The sequence below is a fragment of the Physeter macrocephalus genome, chromosome 18 (genome assembly GCF_002837175.3).
Source record: "Physeter macrocephalus isolate SW-GA chromosome 18, ASM283717v5, whole genome shotgun sequence".
In the NCBI taxonomy this organism is placed as follows: domain Eukaryota; kingdom Metazoa; phylum Chordata; class Mammalia; order Artiodactyla; family Physeteridae; genus Physeter; species Physeter macrocephalus.
The window spans coordinates 35,562,485-35,582,637 of NC_041231.1; the positions used below are offsets into that span (position 1 = coordinate 35,562,485).

The 20,153-nt window shown below is 43.3% G+C and overlaps 1 protein-coding gene across 3 annotated transcripts in view; it reads left to right on the forward strand.

The window, feature by feature from the left end:
• ACOX2 (acyl-CoA oxidase 2) overlaps positions 1–17,644 on the forward strand; it is a 38,272-nt gene extending 20,628 nt beyond the window's left edge. For 2 of the 3 annotated variants that reach the window (XM_028479763.2, XM_024123950.3), the window contains 4 exons: positions 2,101–2,206; positions 7,251–7,468; positions 13,996–14,128; positions 17,294–17,644. In XM_028479763.2, coding sequence (XP_028335564.1) covers positions 2,101–2,206; positions 7,251–7,468; positions 13,996–14,128; positions 17,294–17,356 — 520 coding nt within the window. In that variant the 3' untranslated portion in view covers positions 17,357–17,644. The remainder of the gene's footprint in view (positions 1–2,100; positions 2,207–7,250; positions 7,469–13,995; positions 14,129–17,293) is intronic. The other variant, XM_028479762.2, reaches the window with a different exon arrangement.
• Positions 17,645–20,153: the final 2,509 nt, after the last annotated feature.

Genomic DNA, 20,153 nt, shown 5'->3' on the forward strand with positions numbered 1-20,153 from the left:
CGCACCGCGATGAAGAGCGGCCCCCGCTTGCCACAACTTGAGAAAGCCCTCGCACAGAAACGAAGACCCAACACAGCAAAAATAAATAAATTAATTAATAAACTCCAACCCCCAACATCTTATTAAAAAAAAAAAAATCCAGTATTAAAAATGTGACTATGGGCTTCCCTGGTGGCGCGGTGGCTGAGAGTCCGCCTGCTGATGCAGGGGACACGGGTTCGTGCCCCGGTCCGGGAAGATCCCACATGTTGCGGAGCGCCTAGGCCCGTGAGCCACGGCCACTGAGCCTGCGTGTCCGGAGCCTGTGCTCCGCAACGGGAGAGGCCACAACAGTGAGACGCCCACGTACCGGAAAAAAAAAAAAAAAAAAATGTGACTATAACAAGGGATAGTATATGTTTATTTCCAGGGTCTAGTAGGCTCCAGGTAACACAGACAAGACCAAGGACTCCTCCATTCTGTCATCCAGCAAATACTGTCAGACACTTACTGTATGTCAGGAATGTCCAAACATGCCAGGGGGCCGGGAGTAAAGACACCATCATGGAAAAGGTGGAGAGATTTAGCTACCTAGAAAGGAAACCTTCTAAGCCCCTCCCCAACTAAAACACCAAAAACAACCTGGAAAAAATAGTTTCAGTATATAATATGAGGTCTTATATCCCAACCTGTGGTCTCAGGGATGGTTAATAGTTATTTCAAGATCACAAGCAACTTGGGACATTCATTTATGTTTTTCCACAAATATTTAGTACCTATAATCTGCCAGGCACTGTTCCAGGCACTAGGGATCTATCGGTAAACCAGTCTGATAAAAAGCCCAGGCCTCGGGCTTCCCTGGTGGCACAGTGGTTAAGAATCCGCCTGCCAATGCAGGGGATATGGGTTCGAGCCCTGGTCCAAAAGATCCCACATGCCACGGAGCAACTAAGCCCATGCGCCACAACTACTGAGCCTGTTCTCTAGAGCCCACAAGCCATAACTACTGAGACTGCGTGCTACAACTACTGAAGCCCACACGCCTAGAGCCTGTGCTCCACAACAGAAGCCCCTGCAATGAGAAGCCCACACACCGCAACGAAGAATAGCCCCCACTCGCTGCAACTAGAGAAAGCCCACGCACAGCAACGAAGACCCAACGCAGCAAAAAAAAAAAAAAAAAGCCCAGGCCTCACAGAACTAACATTTCAGTTGGAGCAGTGGGGCAGGCAAAATAAGGCTGCTCAGGGTAATTAAAATGCCATCACAGTTGGTCTTCCATATCCCCAGATGCAGAAACTGTGAATAAGGAGGGTGACCATACTACACTCTTTTATACTGGGACTTGAGTATCTCGATTTTGGTATCTGTGGCGGTCCTGGAACCAATCCCCCCCAGAGATACCAAGGGACGGCTGTATATTGCTTTTTGCTTAGAACTCAATGTGACATGTGCTTATCTATCCCATGACAAAGCAAGATAAGTATTGCTTAAAAAACAGTTTGTTTTGCATACAAAGTCCAAGGGTCATGAGTGGATGGGCAGGGAATAGAAAAAAAAAGAATAAAGGTTAACTAAATGGCAAATTACTAATTTCGTGGTTTGGAGAATAAGGATTGGTTTTCTTTTCTCCTCTTTTCTTTTCTTTTAAGCTCCCTTTGGTAGAACTTGGAGCAGACTGGGTGACTGACAGGCTTCACCAGCCTTTAGAGGAAAACCACTCTCCTTGCTCGGCCATAGGAAGTCAGTCAGTTGAATGGCCTGAAAACACTGGTATCAGGATGGAGTCTGCATTAGAAAGGAGGGATGGTGTCTGGCCCAGGGCCCTGAGGCTTTACAGACGGGAGGTTAAGAACAGCTCCACTCATTAGCTACGTGACCCTGGACCAGTTAATTAGCCTCTCTAGGACTCAGTGTTCCCCACTGCAAATTGGGAATGCCTACCCTTAAAAGGGTTAAAGAGATAATGTATATCAAGCATTTAGGTTTGTAACACAAACAAATGGTCAATAAATTGGTATTATTTCTACTTCTGTGGGACCCCAGGCAGCCTGGGACCAAATGCCATCCATCTCTTCCCCACTTGTTCAAGAAACAGAACCTTTCTTCTTTCGCCTTTAGGCTCATAAAGGACTCAGTGCATCATTTACAGACTCTCATGCAATCTGGGGCTGACAGGTACGAGGCATGGAACCAGACCACTGTCATACATCTCCAGGCCGCCAAGGTGAGCAGCCCATCAGCTAAAGCTGAAAGAGACCTGTTTTGTTTCCCCAGCCCGTTGTCCTGCTGAGAAAATCTGAACTCTGCCATTATTCCCCAGCCCTGCTCAGTGGCTGCCTTCATTTTACTTTCAAGGCTTTAGTCCAGGGTGTTTTAATTAAAGGACTTAACTCCAAAGCAATCTTACTGGCAGCTCTTAGGGAAAAAGTGTAATGAGGCAGTGTTATTGGATTTGCTTCAGGTTGTTCAAATATTTCCTCCCAGATAGAAAAGCAGGTCAAGTCTCTCCTTTGCCCCACAGGCAATCCTTAGATGTCTGATTCCATTTCCACTATGTTTTGTGTTTGCACATAATTCACAGACAGTCAGCAAATATTTGAGCACCCACTCAACGTCAGCCATCAGGCTGGGTACTGAGGGCTCGACAGTGTCCACAGACGGCTACGATCAGGAAAGCACCGTCACGGGGAAATACAGGCTGCCACAAGATCCCAGAGCAGGTGCAAGTCTACCCACCTTGAGGAGTCAGAAAGCCTTCTCAGAAGTGGCGTATAGGCCAAGACTGCAAGGATGAGCTGAAATTAACCAGGCAAGGGGTGGACGCTGTGGCTTTGGCCAGGAAGGTGTCCCAGCAAAGGGATCAGGAGGTGCAGAAGGAGGAGGCAAGAAAAGGCACGGTGCTTGGGAGGAAATGTACATCCTTCCAAGGAGAACCTAAAGGAAGAAGACAAACCAGGACAGGAAGGGAGATAGGGGAGGAGGAAAGATAGGCAAGGCCTGGCACCTTCCGCACCACTGTGAGAAGTCTGGCTTCTGTTTTTCATTGCAGTGGGAAGCCTTTGCAGGGTTTGTATCAGAGGAGCGAAGCGATCAGTTTCATTCTAGAAGGATCATACAGGCTGCAGGAGGTGGAACGGACTGGAGGCTAGAGGCCAGTACCGAGCAGGCAGCAGCAGTCTGGGCAAGGGCTGAGGGTGATCCAGACCCTGAATCTGCCAGAGGGCACAGAGAGAAGTGGGTAGATGCAGAGATATTAAGGGTGTAGAAGGAAGGGACGGGCTTCAGAGAGCAATGCAGTGGGAAGGAGGTAGGAATGACTGCTGAGCTCTAGCTTAGGCAGCTGGGACTCTGGCCCTACCTACAGCTGGAAAACCAAGGTGTTCCCTTCAATCCTCAGGCAGCAGGCCCCGAAAAGAGCAGGCTAGAACAGGGGAGCCCAGAAGCGTTTTGCAGCAGCCCTCATGGGGCGGGCGGGGCAGGGCTGGTCAGGCAGGCTGGGCATGAGCGCCACCTGGTGACCTGCCACCTCCATCACATCGGCTGGCACTGGTATTAACTCTGCCACCCTCCATTCTGCTCTGGCCACCACAGAGGCACCCCCTGCTGTGTTAAATGTCCGGTCAACACAGAAGAGGGTAAGCAAAGGCTGTGCTCTCACCAGACACCTAAAAAGGAACCACCCTTGCCCATTATTCGCCTGCTTTCCAAACCCATGCCTGGCCTTCAAATGCACCAGACACTGCTTGCCAGGGTTACGTCATATGAAATGACCCTGAGAGGGAAAGTAAGCATAACCTCAGTTTTAAGGATGAGCGGCTTCCTGGGAAGGTGGTGCCCAAGCCGAGTCTCTAAAGTCATAATGCACAGGGAAATCTGCGCTTTCTGGTCTTTGTGCTCTGGGAGGCCACCTACTCTACAGAAACCTCAAGTACGCAACTGGGTCTCATCTGGAAACCACAAATGTGTAGGTAGAGTGACAGCAACACGAGGGGGTTGGGGAACAGTGGCAGAGGGGTGGACCAGGAGGAGCGGGCCCTGGCCTAAGTTCTGGTCGCAGCCCATTATAATCTCGCCTCAGTCTCTGGTGGCTTTGGCAACACAGCACAGCGGTTAACAGTACAAACTTAACAGAGAGGCAGACCACCCCTGGTTTGGATCTCACTGCTACCACTCACCAGCCAATGCTTGGGCAGGCAAGGAACTTAATCTCTCGATGCCTCAGAGGCCTCATCTGCAAAATGGAGCTACTGATAGTACCTAACTTGTAGGATTATTGTGAAGATTAAATGAGTTAATACCTGTACAACTTAAAGAGCCACCTAGGCTATAAATGCTACACATCCCACCCCCAACCCTAAATTAGGCAGGAAGCAAGACTGAAACAGACACACAGACACACAGAGAGACACAGACACACAATAAATAAAGTTCATTGTGTTCAGAGCATGGTGTCAAGGTTTGGCTAAGCCTTTCCCCAAAGGAAGAGGCCACCTTCCTCTCTCTCCTCCTCCTGCTTTGTGAGGCAGAGGTCCTTGGGCAGCTCTTCATCACTCCACTCTTAAACCCAGGTCCCTGAGAATTTAAGGATGTGGCTCTCGGATTAGAAAAGGGAAACAGGGCCTAAGTGAAAAAAGTGAGGCTCTCCAGCTTTGCCAAACTGGGTCCAGTTTGAACACCAAGGGCTGTTTGACCCAGCAGGGGCAGCAGAGCGCATCTTCTCCTTTTCCATATCCAAATGCTGCAAACCCAGCATGGCTGTGAGCACCCCAGGTCCAGGTGGCATTGTTAGCACCCATGGGAGGCCTCCCTGGGAAAGGCAGATCCACTCCAAGTGAGAAACCTCATCAGGTCACTGGCCTGTTGAAGACTCTGGTGGCCCCCTGACCCCCACAGAATAAGATCCCAATCATGTCATTCACAGCCCTTCATCGACCTGGGTCCCAATTGCCCGTCCACCCTAACTTTCACAGTTCCCTGTCATCACCTCACCTTACCCTTAAATTGCTACAGCCTCCTGAAAGTATAGCCCTGTGCCCGTGCAGTTCTCCCCTGCCTAGAATGACTTTATCCTCATTCCTTGTCCCTCGGGTAAACTCCTTTGATCCCTTGAGACACTCTAAGCCTTGCTACTTCAAGTCACTACCAGCAGGATGGGCATTACTGGGGAGCTATTCCAAAATCTGCATTTTGACAAAATCCCCAAGTAATCTGTATGCACATAAAAATTTGAGAAGACCTAATATATATGCTCTCCTTTTCTCTCTCCTCCCATAGAACTCGTATATCCTACCAGATAAAAATAATATGCATTTGTCTTAGGGAGAAGGGTTTAATAACCAGTAGGGCAGGAGCACCCACCAATCAGAAAGGACTTCAGACCTAAGGGAGGCAGGGTCCTGAAAGCCTCCTGCTGGGTCGGGCGGGTGTTAAACCTTTAGTTGCTGGTCTGTGTAGAGGAGGGGGCATCCCTGGGAAGAAGCCTGGCAGAGGGGGTTCTCGCCAGTTGAGGGCAGTGGTCACTTACCAACCAGCATCAAAGTATTATTTTAACTACCGACAAAGCCAGACTGTGGTATATGGGCTAAAGAGCTTACCTCAAGGAGTTTACAGTCTAGCTGGGATAAATTTCGTGTACATCTTGAACCTCTATTCTCTCACTTCAAGGCACACGCATACACGCATACACACACACACACACACACACACACACAGCAGCTCTTCATCACTCCACTCTTAAACCCAGGTCCCTGAGAATTTAAGGATGTGGCTCTCGGATTAGAAAAGGGAAACAGGGCCTAAGTGAAAAAAGTGAGGCTCTCCAGCTTTGCCAAACTGGGTCCAGTTTGAACACCAAGGGCTGTTTGACCCAGCAGGGGCAGCAGAGCGCATCTTCTCCTTTTCCATATCCAAATGCTGCAAACCCAGCATGGCTGTGAGCACCCCAGGTCCAGGTGGCATTGTTAGCACCCATGGGAGGCCTCCCTGGGAAAGGCAGATCCACTCCAAGTGAGAAACCTCATCAGGTCACTGGCCTGTTGAAGACTCTGGTGGCCCCCTGACCCCCACAGAATAAGATCCCAATCATGTCATTCACAGCCCTTCATCGACCTGGGTCCCAATTGCCCGTCCACCCTAACTTTCACAGTTCCCTGTCATCACCTCACCTTACCCTTAAATTGCTACAGCCTCCTGAAAGTATAGCCCTGTGCCCGTGCAGTTCTCCCCTGCCTAGAATGACTTTATCCTCATTCCTTGTCCCTCGGGTAAACTCCTTTGATCCCTTGAGACACTCTAAGCCTTGCTACTTCAAGTCACTACCAGCAGGATGGGCATTACTGGGGAGCTATTCCAAAATCTGCATTTTGACAAAATCCCCAAGTAATCTGTATGCACATAAAAATTTGAGAAGACCTAATATATATGCTCTCCTTTTCTCTCTCCTCCCATAGAACTCGTATATCCTACCAGATAAAAATAATATGCATTTGTCTTAGGGAGAAGGGTTTAATAACCAGTAGGGCAGGAGCACCCACCAATCAGAAAGGACTTCAGACCTAAGGGAGGCAGGGTCCTGAAAGCCTCCTGCTGGGTCGGGCGGGTGTTAAACCTTTAGTTGCTGGTCTGTGTAGAGGAGGGGGCATCCCTGGGAAGAAGCCTGGCAGAGGGGGTTCTCGCCAGTTGAGGGCAGTGGTCACTTACCAACCAGCATCAAAGTATTATTTTAACTACCGACAAAGCCAGACTGTGGTATATGGGCTAAAGAGCTTACCTCAAGGAGTTTACAGTCTAGCTGGGATAAATTTCGTGTACATCTTGAACCTCTATTCTCTCACTTCAAGGCACACGCATACACGCATACACACACACACACACACACACACACACAACCACTGCCTTAAACACAGCAGACAATAAGTAGCTGTTTTCTTGAGAAAAGCAGTGCTGTCCTCCACTGTCCCCAGGTCAGCCTCCAATACTGCTGTATTCTCTCTCTCTGCTTTCCAACCTACTTGACTGGCCCAAGGAAAATGAGGAAACTAAGGGCCAAGTTCCAGAGCCCACCAGCCCCCAGCACGCGCACACACACATGCACACACCCCTGTCAAAAAGGCTCAGTTAGACGCGGTGAGCTAGTAGAAAGGCAGCTTCTTGTCAGCCTGCTGGGAAACACATGGCCACAGCAAGCTTATTCCAGCAGTTTTGCCAAGCTTCCAAGATGACTTGTCGAGGCAGAAATCAGAGGCTAATGCATCTTTGTGTCTTTGTAGGCACACCTCTACTATGTCACTGTGAAGATTTTTACAGAAGCTCTGGAGAAACTGGAAAATCAACCAGCAATTCAGCAGGTGCTCAAACGCCTCTGTGATCTCTATGCTTTACACGGCATCATGACTAACACGGGCGACTTTCTCCATGATGGCTTCCTATCCGGGGCCCAAATAGATGTGGCGAGAAAAGCCTACCTGGACCTGCTCCTCCTCATCCGGTGAGTGGCTGCCCTTCACCCTAAGCCCTTTGTTCACTTCAAACTCCAAAACCTTCAACTCTAAAACCTTGTTAAATGGGGGTCTGGCAAAAGCAGCACCAGCCCTGGACAGGTTTACATCATCATTACACCAACATAAAGCATTATGAATTAATGAAAGGAAAAAATGGGGGACAAATCACAACTAAAAATGCTTAAGAATAAATTATCTAGCTACCTCAATCGAACTCTTCAACGTTGTCCAGAAATAACAGAATCTACAGAATATGAATAAAAGCACACTACATATTAATAATATGTATTAATTAATAATATTAATGAGCCTTGGTCTTAGCTAATACTTAAGGAACACTTATGCGTGCAGGCACTATGCCAAAAGCTTTTATATACATCATCTCATTTAACCCTGATAGGGTTCTGAAGTGGATACTATTACGCTCCCCATTTTACAGGGGAGGAAATTCAGGCTTAGGGCCCAAGGTCACACAATTAGCCAGAGGAGGGTCTGGGCACAATCTAGGACCTGTCTGCCTCCAGAGCATGTGCTCTTAAATTGTATGTTAAAGTGAAGGTTGGACTATTGTTTATTTCAAATATATCCTTATCTTTGTTGAATATGCTTAGTTGACTAAGCTCACTTTAATACTCCCTCAGCTTCAAGATGACATTTTTTAAATCTAGTAATTCACATACTGATTTGTAACACAATAATATAGTTTTTATATGCAGCATAATGCGGTGCCGTATAGGGTCATGACATACTAATGCAATACTTTCATCTTGTCACTTTATATATAATCTAAATGATCACTTTAAAAACATATAAAAACCAAAGCCCCAACATGACAAGGGTACTGGAAGAAACAAATTAATACTAATTAGTAACCATTGTCCATAAGATGGAAAATGAGCTAACTTGAGAACACAACCTTTTCTGAAAAAATAGGATGCTTGCTGTGTATGTTGGGGGCTGGATGTGGTATGACACATGTGTGTATGACTTTTCCCCTAGAGCCTCCAATAGTTCACATTATCAACAAGACTAAGAACAAAAAGAAAGGGGAATTCCCTGGCGGTCCAGTGGTTAGGACTCTGCGCTTCCACTGCAGAGGGCATGGGTTCGATGCCTGGTCAGGGAACTGAGATGCCGCATCCCACGCGGCATGGCCAATAAATAAAGATTTGAATTTTTTTTATAAAATAAGATATTCATGAAGGAGGTTTTAAAAAAAACTAGACCAGGTTCTTTTTCTTTCTAACAATATGCAACATGCTACATATGACTCCAAATAAGCACCTAACAGATAGTTGGTGGTCAGTAAATGTCTGTTCAATTAAATCTTCAAAAATTATCAAAAACTACATTTGATATAATTATGCCCTGGGTATTAAACTTTCCCTAATATAGAGAATCCAGTGGTGGGAACCATTAATAGCATGATTGAGTACTGCACAGTTCAAGCCCAAGTGTATCTAACTTTCTGAAACGCTTGGCATTTAAAAGCACATGAAGACAATAATATTCTAGCCCTGATTGCCAGTGATAATGAAACACAAAAGATCACCTTAATGCCTATAAGCATGATTTTTTAAATCTCCAACAGCATGCTAAGTGCTTCCCTTGGCCCCAGAGGCTTACAATTCAAGACAAGAAAGACAGCACTGACACAAATAGACAACTTATGCATGCATCAAACCCACAAACTGATTTACTCACATTATGGTTCCTAAGTAACCTTCCGACTACTGCAGGGTAATTAGGTATGTAACAGACTCCATGCTTTAAACAGTTCTGTGTTCCATGCGATTATTCAGTATCGCCCTCAGATTTCTGAGATGACAAGTGAAGGATGGCACACTATTCTAAGTGACACTAAGAACCAGCTCTCTGTGTTATGGTAATTAGCTGACCAAAACAGTTTTTAGTTGTTTAAATGGTCATAAAATCTCAGGTGGGAGACTTCCAGGCAAAGATGGCAGATTGAACATACGCATTTATTTTTGTTCCCTCCTGAAACCCTACTAAAACGTCAGTAAATTAATTTTAAAAGGCATAAAACCATAAAAATTTAAATTTTAAAAGGCATTAACCCACAAAGAAAGAGAACAGGAGAGGAAACATGAAATTTGGAGAGTAGATGGACAAACAGTGACTTAGCACACCTGAATAAACTGAATCATAAACCAGAAGTAGGAAAAGCCAAGAAGCCATCAAGTGCCACCAAAGAACCTCAAGAACTACAGCAGCAGGTACCTCTGGCAATGGGGGTGAAGGTAAAAGTGACAGGATGGGTTGGAAGTCTATTTCAGAAGGAGTTGAATCCCCAGTTCCCCTTCTCCTGTCTGAGTAGTTTTAAGGCTTTCCCTGACTGCACCCTGGCAGAAGGGTAAACAGAGGGTCTACAGACTAGGGGACATCAGGCAGAGTTGGGGATGAAGAACATCAGGCTACCCTACAGAAAACAGGGGCTTGAATAAATGTTTATAGGCCAATGCTGACAGCCCTCTCCCCCAGCCCTCTTTTCCCACTGATTCCCAGCAAACTGGCAACCAGACTAGTGTCCTGCAAGAAAATGATAACATGATCGTCCTCTAGAGAATCTGACCAGCCCAAAGGAGAGAGAAGTAAAGACATTGACACCGAGGTCCCCCAATGGTATACCCAGTTCACCCCAGAGGGACCCCCACATTGACAAGCACACCCAGACTTCTAATCAGCTAGCTAATGCCCCGCTCTTAGCTATGATCAGACACTCAGGGATCACCAGACACCTGAGGAAAGCCCCTGACATAAAAGACAGAGACCAAGCAAGAACAAGGCAACTCGAGGGTCACAAAAGAATCTTCACAGAGAACTTTTTTGAAAGATCAGTAATATCCTCAAAGAGTTAAGAGGAGATATGGCAACCACAAAACAAGAATGTCATTTCTTAAAAAGTAATATTCAGGCTTCCCTGGTGGCGCAGTGGTTGAGAGTCCGCCTGCCGATGCAGGGGACGCGGGTTCGTGCCCCGGTCTGGGAAGATCCCACACGCTGCGGAGCGGCTAGGCCGGTGAGCCATGGCCGCTGAGCCTGCGCGTCCAGAGCCTGTGCTCCGCGGCGGGAGAGGCCACAACGGTGAGAGGCCCGCGTACCGTAAAAAAAAAAAAAAAAAAAAAAGTAATATTCAGAGAACAACAACAACAAAAGAGCTCTATGAAATTAATAATAGTGAAAATGAAAAGCTTAATTGAAGGACTGGAAGACAAAGCTGCAGAAATCTCGCAGAAAGAAAGCAAAAAGGCAAGAAGACAAAAATAGGAGAGAAGATAAAAATAGGAGGAGGATTGATCCTAACTGTCCATCATCTAAAGAACAGGTCTAGAAAGAGAAGACAAAGAAAGCAGAAGGGAGCAAATCATTAACAAAATAATTCGAGAAAATACTCCTCAAATGAAGGATATGAGTTTCAGATTGAAAAGGCCACAGAATACAGGAGAGGGAACAAATACACATACACAAAATAAGTCAAACATATCGTGTGCAAAGTGGTAATAAATGCTACGAAGAAAAGGATAGCAGGGAAGGGGGATGGGAATGCTGGGGGTGGGGGGAGAGGACTGTAGTTTCAAATAGGTTAGAGAAGGCCTCTCAGGGAGAGTGATGTCTGAGGAAAGATCTGAAGGTGGGGAGGTGAGAGGAGCCATGTGGTTGCATGGGAAAAGTGCATTCCAGGCAAAGGAGAAGTACAAATGCTGGAAGCCAGAGCGTGCCTGGCACGTCCATCCAGCAAACAGAGAAGAGGCCGCAGCAGCTGGAGTGGCATGACTGAGGTGGAGAATGAGAATAGAGGTCAGAGAACCAAGGGTGTACTGGGAACGACAACGGAGTGGGTGTAGGTCACTGCAAAGACGTAAGACTTTGACTTTGTGTGAGAACAAGGAAGGTTCTGAGCATAGGACAGACACAATCTGAGGAGATCTGAGGTGTGTTTCTAAAGGATCACTCCAGCTGCCATATTAAGAATTGACTCGGGAGGGGGACAAGAGTGAAATGCAGGGAGTCCAGTCAGGAGGCTGCTGCAATAATCCAGGTGAGAGATGCTGCTAGATTGGACCAGGGTGATAGCACTGGAGGCGGTGGGAAGTGGTAGAAGTCTGGATATATTTTGAAGGTAGAACAAGATTTGCTGACAGATTAGATATGGAATGTAAGAGACAGAGAGGAGTTCAGGTTTGGGGCCAAGACAGAGTCACCATTTACTATAAACGGGGAAGACTACAGGAGGGCCAGCTTTGGGCAGGATGGATAGAAGGTCTAGAAGGTCAGGAGTTTGGTTTTTGAATGCATCAAGTTTGCAGAGCCTGCTAGAAATCAATTAAGATGTTAGTAAGCAGGAGAGACTGGAGAGATAAATTTCAAAGTCACTGGCATATGGCTGGTATTTAAAGCCATGAGAAGGATGGTATCACAAGGGGTGAGTGTATGGAGAGAAGAGGCCCAAGTACGGAGTCTTGGGACCCTCCAAAGATGATGAGGAGGTGACCTCGACCAGAGCTGTTTCAGTGGAGTGGTGGGAGTGAAAACCTGAACGGATCTAGTTGAGGAGAAGAGGCGGAGAAAAAGAACTGGACAGAGCAAACATAAACAAGCAGAACACTTTCAAGAAGTTTTGTCACAAAGCGGAGCCAAGATATGGGTCAGATGATGGAGAGGGAAATAGAGTCAAATGATTGTTTTTAGGTGGGAGAAAGGACAGCTTGTTTGTAAACTGATGGAAATGATCCGGGAGAGAGGGGAATTTTGACGTTATAGGGGAAAGGCAGGAGGACTTCTGGAACATCGCTCTCTACTAGGCAGGAGGGGAAGGCATCTAGTGGACAAGGAGGGACTGGTCTGAGCTGGGAACCTGGACAGATTACCTGTACTGTGAGAGAAAACCCCATATGTTTAAAAGCATGGGTGGGAACTTGTGGAACTCTTCTGACCACTTCTATTTTACCAGTGAAATAGGACTCAAAGTCATCTAGGTTAAGAGAGATGGGGAGATGAGCAGTGTAGATCTGAAGATCAAAGAGAAGGTGGGAGATAATCATCCAAGAGAATGAACAAGTAAATGAATTAGAATGTGATATGACTGCCAGGTAGCAACAAGGGCCCACTTGAGTCCTTATTACAACAGTCAGTATTGGTTTTTCCAGCCTTATATTGTTACAAAGGTATGGGGCAAAGTCGGTGGAAAACTGGAAATAACGAGGAATGGGGTTTTGCTAAACAAGTATGACAAAGCAAGAAAAAATTGTTGAATATTGTTTGCAGGGAGTGCATATAATAGACCATGGAATTTCAGACAGATGAGGGAAGTGAGACCATGTAGATGAGGGACTTTAAAGAGGCAGCAGGTGCCAGGAGGGTCTAAGAATCATGGCCCTATAGGAAAACCATTTCATAATAATGATTAAAGGCCATCCAGAAAGGATTAAATAAGTACAGTATCCCATTCACCTCAAATACTCTGTTGAAACGAGGGTTAGGGAAGATTGTAAACAAACAGTCACATATTTTATTTTATATCCTCTGCTAAAAAAGGAAGGGAAGCATGTGAACAATTATTTTAATATTTCATTCCATAGGTTAAAATAATTTTGTCGCTTGAAAGGGAAAATAAGAATTACAGAAGTCAGAACAGTAGAGGGGGTAAGCTAGAAAGAGAGGAGACAGTGACAAGAACATGGCTGAGACTATGGTGAGATGCAGATGTGGATGACAAGGCCTGGTGTGTGATCTTGGCAGACAGTGACAGACAGAGGCCGCAGAACACGGTCAGCGGAGGAGAAGATTCAAGGAACTGAGAAATCAAGTTTTAGAGGAGCTTCCACACAGACAGTGAAATCACTAAGAATTATGACAGAAGTGCTGGAGAGCGACCCCTAGAACAGGAGAGATGTGGTGGGAACGTGGCTCCGCCGTGAACAGAACACACAAAGTCATACTAACATACAGGATACATACAGTCATAACAAGGTAAGCACTGAATATCAGTCTGGCCAAAACTGTAATTATATTGGGAGGCAGGAAGGCCACGGGGAGGAAGCAGAGGTTGGGGGATGGGGAGGGGCATGATCAGTACTGGTGAGGAGAGCGGTGCTAAAATAAATCCGTATCTTCTGTAATAGTCAACAGATAATATCTAGCAACACTGAATATGAAGTAGCAATACAAACAAGACATTTAGAGGCATTCAGGTAAATCCCCAAAACATCAGCTAAAAGACTAAAACTGATTGCCTCTAGGGGTAGGGGGGAAGAAATGGAGGTGAGAGGCAGGGATATGCTGATTTTCAATAACAAGCCTTGAAGAACTATCTGACTCTTTATACTGTGCTTATAAAACTGATTAAAAATTAAAACTTAAAAAAAAAAAACTGAGTTGTTTGAAAAGTGGATAATGATGCAACTTCTAATTAGGTGTTGTTATTCACCATCCCAGATTAATCAGTTTCGTAAAAGCAATCTAAAATACAAACTCTTTTGTTTTTTTCTCTCAGAAAGGATGCGATCTTGTTAACTGATGCTTTTGACTTCACCGATCAGTGTTTAAATTCAGCACTTGGTTGTTACGATGGAAATGTCTATGAACGTCTGTTCCAGTGGGCTCAGAAGTCACCAACCAATACTCAGGTAGTTGAATAGAATACATTATAAATTATGCAAGAGAGCCGAGAGCAAGCAGTGAATATACCTCCATGTTTTCCCATTTTAATTGATTCCCATTAGGTTAGAAATTGCTTGGCATAGCATGTCTATTTAAAATATTTTGAGAATACATAAAAGGAACCAGGAGCAGGGGTGTGGCCTGGTAGGAACTCTGAGTCTGAATTGTAATAAGCAAAATGCATTGCTCAGAATTTGGTCAAGGGAATTTGGAGAAAGGCCCAAGCTCTAAATCATGGCTTGACATACACAAGGGCATATACACATAGTGGCAAAGTGCCTTTTAAGTAACAGAAATAAAAAGATAAATCACTGCACTGATTTAACCATCTTAATTTCAGCCTTTTAACTCTTAGTTTCGTGTTGATACAGTAGCTATTCAGGGGTAATAGGAAGCTTGGGGGTGGGGGTCTCTCTCTCAGCCCTCACTGCCTGCTAGAGATGCCTCCTCCCTCTTCTCTCCGAGGAACAAAACCCCAGGGACAAAGAAGCCTGCTGCACTGCCATCAGTATCCCAGGAAAGCCAAATAAATGACAATTACAAGGGTTATGGCAAAAAGATCCCCAGCTGTCCCAGGAGAGAACACGAGAACTCATTAACAGAAGAAGGGGGAGGACTCATAAAATCCTAACAGTCTACAGCCAGCATCCCAGACGCTCTGCTATGAGCCTCATTGGGAAACATTATGAATATCAATGGCTACATTAACTGGAGTAGAGAAATAAACCCTGTATTTAGAATTTGGGGAACCAACATTTACTAGCAGATTTGATACAGATGATCAAAACAAAGACACTCTATAGCTACACAACAGGTTATTTTAAGTTCTATAATGCAGATATGTAATTCAGATGATGAAGTCTAGTTTTTTACCTCTTCAAATTTCAGAAAAGGTGTCTTAACACCTCATCAAATTGGCACCTCTCAGGCTTTCATTCACACTTAGCATGGTGTTAGACTTGCTCTTAAAATTCTGCATCCTGTCATACCTCATAGCTTAATTTAACACGGTTATCTACAGTTGAAACACAGAGTTACCCCCAAGATGGTTGTCAGCTAGAAGGCCAATCCCTGTCTCCAGGAAGGCATCCTTTTAACTCAACAAGGAAAGATAAAGAACTTACCTAAAGAAGGTTCAATACATTTACTGCTCAGTACAGTTAAGCTACTTCTAGTGTGTTACTTTTTCTAATGATTAGATCTCTCTACTTTCTAACATTTAAATCCTGGCATAGAACTACAGCAATCCTGTCACTCCAGATTAGCCCCTGTGGTCTAAAGAAACACACATGCCCTTTGGTACTCGAGAGAAAAACCTACCCTGCCTTAACACCTGTCAGGAAACACTGACATTATCTAGCTCAAACCTGCTTTACTAGCAACACAAGGAAACATGCCAGCTCTCCTGATTCCTATACTCACCAAAGAACACAGGGGCTTTCTTGTCTTTCACTTGTTTCTACTCTTCATCTTGAAAGAATTTAATCTGGACACTACATGAGGGCAGGCTTGTCTAAATGAGGGGCATGACTGACCCACAGCATCAGCAGACTTGGTAACATGGTGATGCACGCCATCCCTTTCACTCTTCCCTATCTCCTGCCACGTGACTGTGAACAAGCATAGAGTTTTCATCTTCCCAACTCCAGGGTCTATCACAGAGTAGATACTTTGCATTTACAGAGTAAATGAACATGGTCCTGTGACCTACGCAGCAGAACAAGGACCCTGCTGCATACCCAATACTGCAAACTTTTGCCATCCTAGCTTACATTACCTTGCAAAAAAGGTGACAGGTACAGCAACGTGGCTGTTTCATGCACAGCGATTTTAAGAATGTGAGATTATAAGTGACCTTGAAGAATGTTTCCAGTTAGTTAAAACGACACTTGGTTGACAACTAATATATGGCTCCCTAATCTTACATTTCTGGCTCCTCTAGGCACCACCAAAATAGCCCTTTTAAAGTGTATTTTCTAATCTGCTGTAGGTAATTTTGAAACTGCAGTTAGAGACATTTTTCCTCATTTGCCCTAGCAGAAAAAGGAACACTACAGGTATTTCCAATAAATTAAAACAAAAGCTACTTTGAAACATGCCTTGTAGACACAAAAGTACAATCAGGAATTTATTTCACTGACATTTCTACCAAAAGACAAGTGCTATGCTGTGTTGAATGTCTTAGAATTATAACAGTCTCTCCTGTCTGGGGCAGGTTAAGTGCTGAGCTTTATCCCCAGACAGGATGATGCACTCCCATGGTTTACTCTCGCTATGGTGTTCTGCCTTTTGGCTTTTTTCCTGATCTGGATGCTATTTTAAGACACTTTCTCCGAAATGAACTGCAAAAGACTGTTCCTGTTCCCCACGTGAACTCCTATCTAAGTGATTCCCTATAGATGCAAGCAGTGAAAGAACCACTGGGGATAATTTCAAAATAAGAATCCTATTTCCCCCCAATTATTCTATTGCAGAAATTTATTCAAGTAGTTGCCAGATGCGTTAAACACATCTACTGATCCATGCATTCATTCAATCATTCAACAAATATTTATTGAGCATATGATGTATGCCAGAAACTATTCTAGGTACTGAGGACACAGGAGAACGAAAGAGTTATAGACCCTGTCGTCAAAGAGCTTACAGTTTTAACTGAGACAGGCAAAAAAGTAAACAAGTAAATATTATAAAAGATGAGGGTAGATCTGTGAAGAAAAGAAATCAAGACATCACATTAGAGAATAATGGGGATAGCCAGTTCTGACATAGAATATTGCTTACCTGATTTCACCTTCTGGTTCCTTCCTTTGTGGTTAACATGTTCAATTTCAAAGAGCCTCAAAGAGTCAAGCCTTTTATTTGTATTAAATCCCCAAAGCAAATGATAGCTGTGTTTTTTTAATTGGCCACCTGCATCCACAATTTAAAATCTGCATGAGAAAAGGAAGGACGCCCTTTGGAAAAAGTGTTTCCCCATATGTTCACACAAAATGAATTTTTTAAATAAATTAAAAAATTAAGAATCTTATGTAAGGTTACTTTTTTGAAACTAAAAACTTAATTTGAAAGTAAAAGGCATTAATTCTGGCAGAAATAGTCTGTCTTAACAATGCACTTTTTTCTACAAACAGGGGAACCCTGCCTATGAGAAATATATAAGACCACTATTACAAGGCTGGAGATCCAGGCTATGAAATAATCAACAGCATTCAAGAGGCACCACCACGTGGTAATGGTACTATGGCATATGCATCATTAAAATCTACAACTACATACGTATGTATTTTTAAAAAAGAATCATTACCTTCCAGAGACACAGACTGAAGCAGATGAAATATCTGTGATTTACTTCAAAATAATCCATGGGAAGAAAAAGGGGGAGTGAATCATTGTTGAAGCTACTCAGTGGGTACGTGGGTGTTTACATTATTCTACTTCCGAATATGTTTGAAATTTCCCACAATAAAAAAACAGTAGCACTACCCACTTGCAGCTTCTATTTTGTTAAATGCCAGGGTTTGGCTTTAGATCTAGCAAAAGCCAACAGACTCATTAGTTATCACTTGTGTCCTTATAGCACGCATTTATTTATCCCAGGGCTTAAAAGAACACATGTACACACACACACACATGCACACAAACAATCCTCTTCTAAAAGTGCCTATACTTGGTATAATCTAAATAAAATGTAGATCACCACACACCAATCAGAATGGCTGTCATTAAAAAGGTAATAAATAACAAGTATTGGCAAGGATATGGAGAAAAGGAAACACTTGTGCACTGCTGCAGGGAACGTAAGTTGGTGCCGCCTCTATGGAAAACAGTATGGAGGTTCCTCAAAAAAGTAAAAATAGAACTATGATACAATCCAGCAATTCCACTTCTGGGTATTTACCCAAAGAAAACAAAAACACTAATTTGAAAAGATACATGTACCCCTACATTCACTGCAGCACTATTTACAACAGCCAAGATCTGGAAGCAACCTAAGTGTCCAACAACACATGAATGGCTAAAGAAATTGTGGTGTATATAAACAAAGGAATATTACTCAGCCATAAAAAAGAATGAGATTGTGCCATTTGCAACAACATGAATGGACAGAGAGAGTACTGGCTAAGTGAAATAAATCAAACACAGAAAGACAAATACCATATGATTTCACCTACATGTGGAATCTAAAAAACAAAACAAATGAGCAAACAAAACAAAACAGAAACAGACTCATAGATACAGTGGGGGTTGGCGGAGGGGGAGATGGGACGTAGGTGAAAGGGATTAAAAGGAACAAACTTTCAGTTAAAAAATAAGCAAGCCACGGGATGTAATGTACAGCATAGGGAGTATAGTCAATAATAGTGTGATAACTTTGTATGGTGATAGATAGTTACCAGACTTATAGTGATCAATTCGTAATGTATATAAATGTCGAATCACTATGTTGTACACCTGAAACCAATATAATATTGTACGTCAACTATACTTCAATTTAAAAAATGAAAAGGAAAAAATAGAGCCCTAGGAATACAACATAAATGTTTAAAAAATCAACTCTTCCACAGTAAAAATGATTTAAAGTTTCATAAAAGACATAATTGTCTCAAATTACCCAAATATAACCAACCTACATTTTTCACATCATTTTCAACTGCCCAAGTATATAAAACACTCAAAATTAAATACCATCAAACAAATTAAATTGCAAAAAATCTCAGCGGGCTACTTTTCCTAATTTACTCATATAAATAATCATTTACTTGTTAATAATTTATAAATCTGAGAAAATTTACCAAAAGCAAACTTATCTCCAGTAATCTGGACAAAATTTACCAAAAGCAAACTTATCTCCAGTAATCTGGACAAGGAAGAGACCTCATAGATATTTAACTCTTAAAACCTTGGAACTATTTATTCCCACTTCCATACCTGTTTTCAACCCAAATAATTTCATCTTTCATTCACCTCAGCTAACTCAACAACACATAACTGGCTGGGCTGTTCCTTTTCTTGTTTCTTTTTTAGGTAACCACTAATCAATTTGAAGGAGGAGTCAATTTTCTAAAAAGATAACCTCATACTTAGTACATTTACTGAAACCACAGCAACCTACCAATAACATTAAGGGATTTTAGTTTGAAGATGGTAAAAATGGGGTAGTTACAGGTTTCTGGATATTGGTCATTTGTCAAATCTTAAGTTTTCAGAGAGATGTGGCCAGAAATGGATGTAAGTAAATGGTCTCATCCTCCTTTGAAAGAGAGAATTTCCAAATCTTCTCAGAGGAGAAAAGGAGTGAGCTTCCCCAGGGCACACAGCCTTAGGACTCTACTCCTCCCTTAGACAACAGGGAAGAAATTTCTGAACTTTCTTTTAAAAGGTGTTCTAGCAAACTAGGAAGTTTCACTATAGTTAACATAATCCTTCCAGTGGGTAACTTCCAAGAAATAGAATCAAATGAACTATGCAAAATAAGACTACAGTAAAAATTTTAAAAGTACATAATATTTCCAACTGTTCTAGATCCTTCATTCACTGCAGTTTTCTTCTCCTCAGAAATTTAACCTTAATAACAAAATACATTTGTGGGTCACCATAATATATGAGAATAAAATGGCTAAAGAGTCAGTTTGCCCCTGTGCTCGATACAAAGCTAGAATAAGGGTCATAGAGCAATGACAACTGGTGGCTTACTGAAGAAAAATCTATAATCTTCAAAGTAAGTCCTATTTGAAAAAAACTTGTCAAACTGTACATACACTGTCCAGATATGCACTCTTTTAGACAAAACTAGTAATTCCATCAATTCCCTGCTTCAACAGCATAGTAGAATTCTATAAACCGCATCCTAAAGTTCCACTGAGTCCTTCTGAATCAAATACAAATGTGCTATAGGCAGCATTTATTGGGACATAAAACATTGCATATTTTAGACAAAGAATATGATTTTCCCCCTTAACTGACAATAATCAATAAATACAAACCTAATTT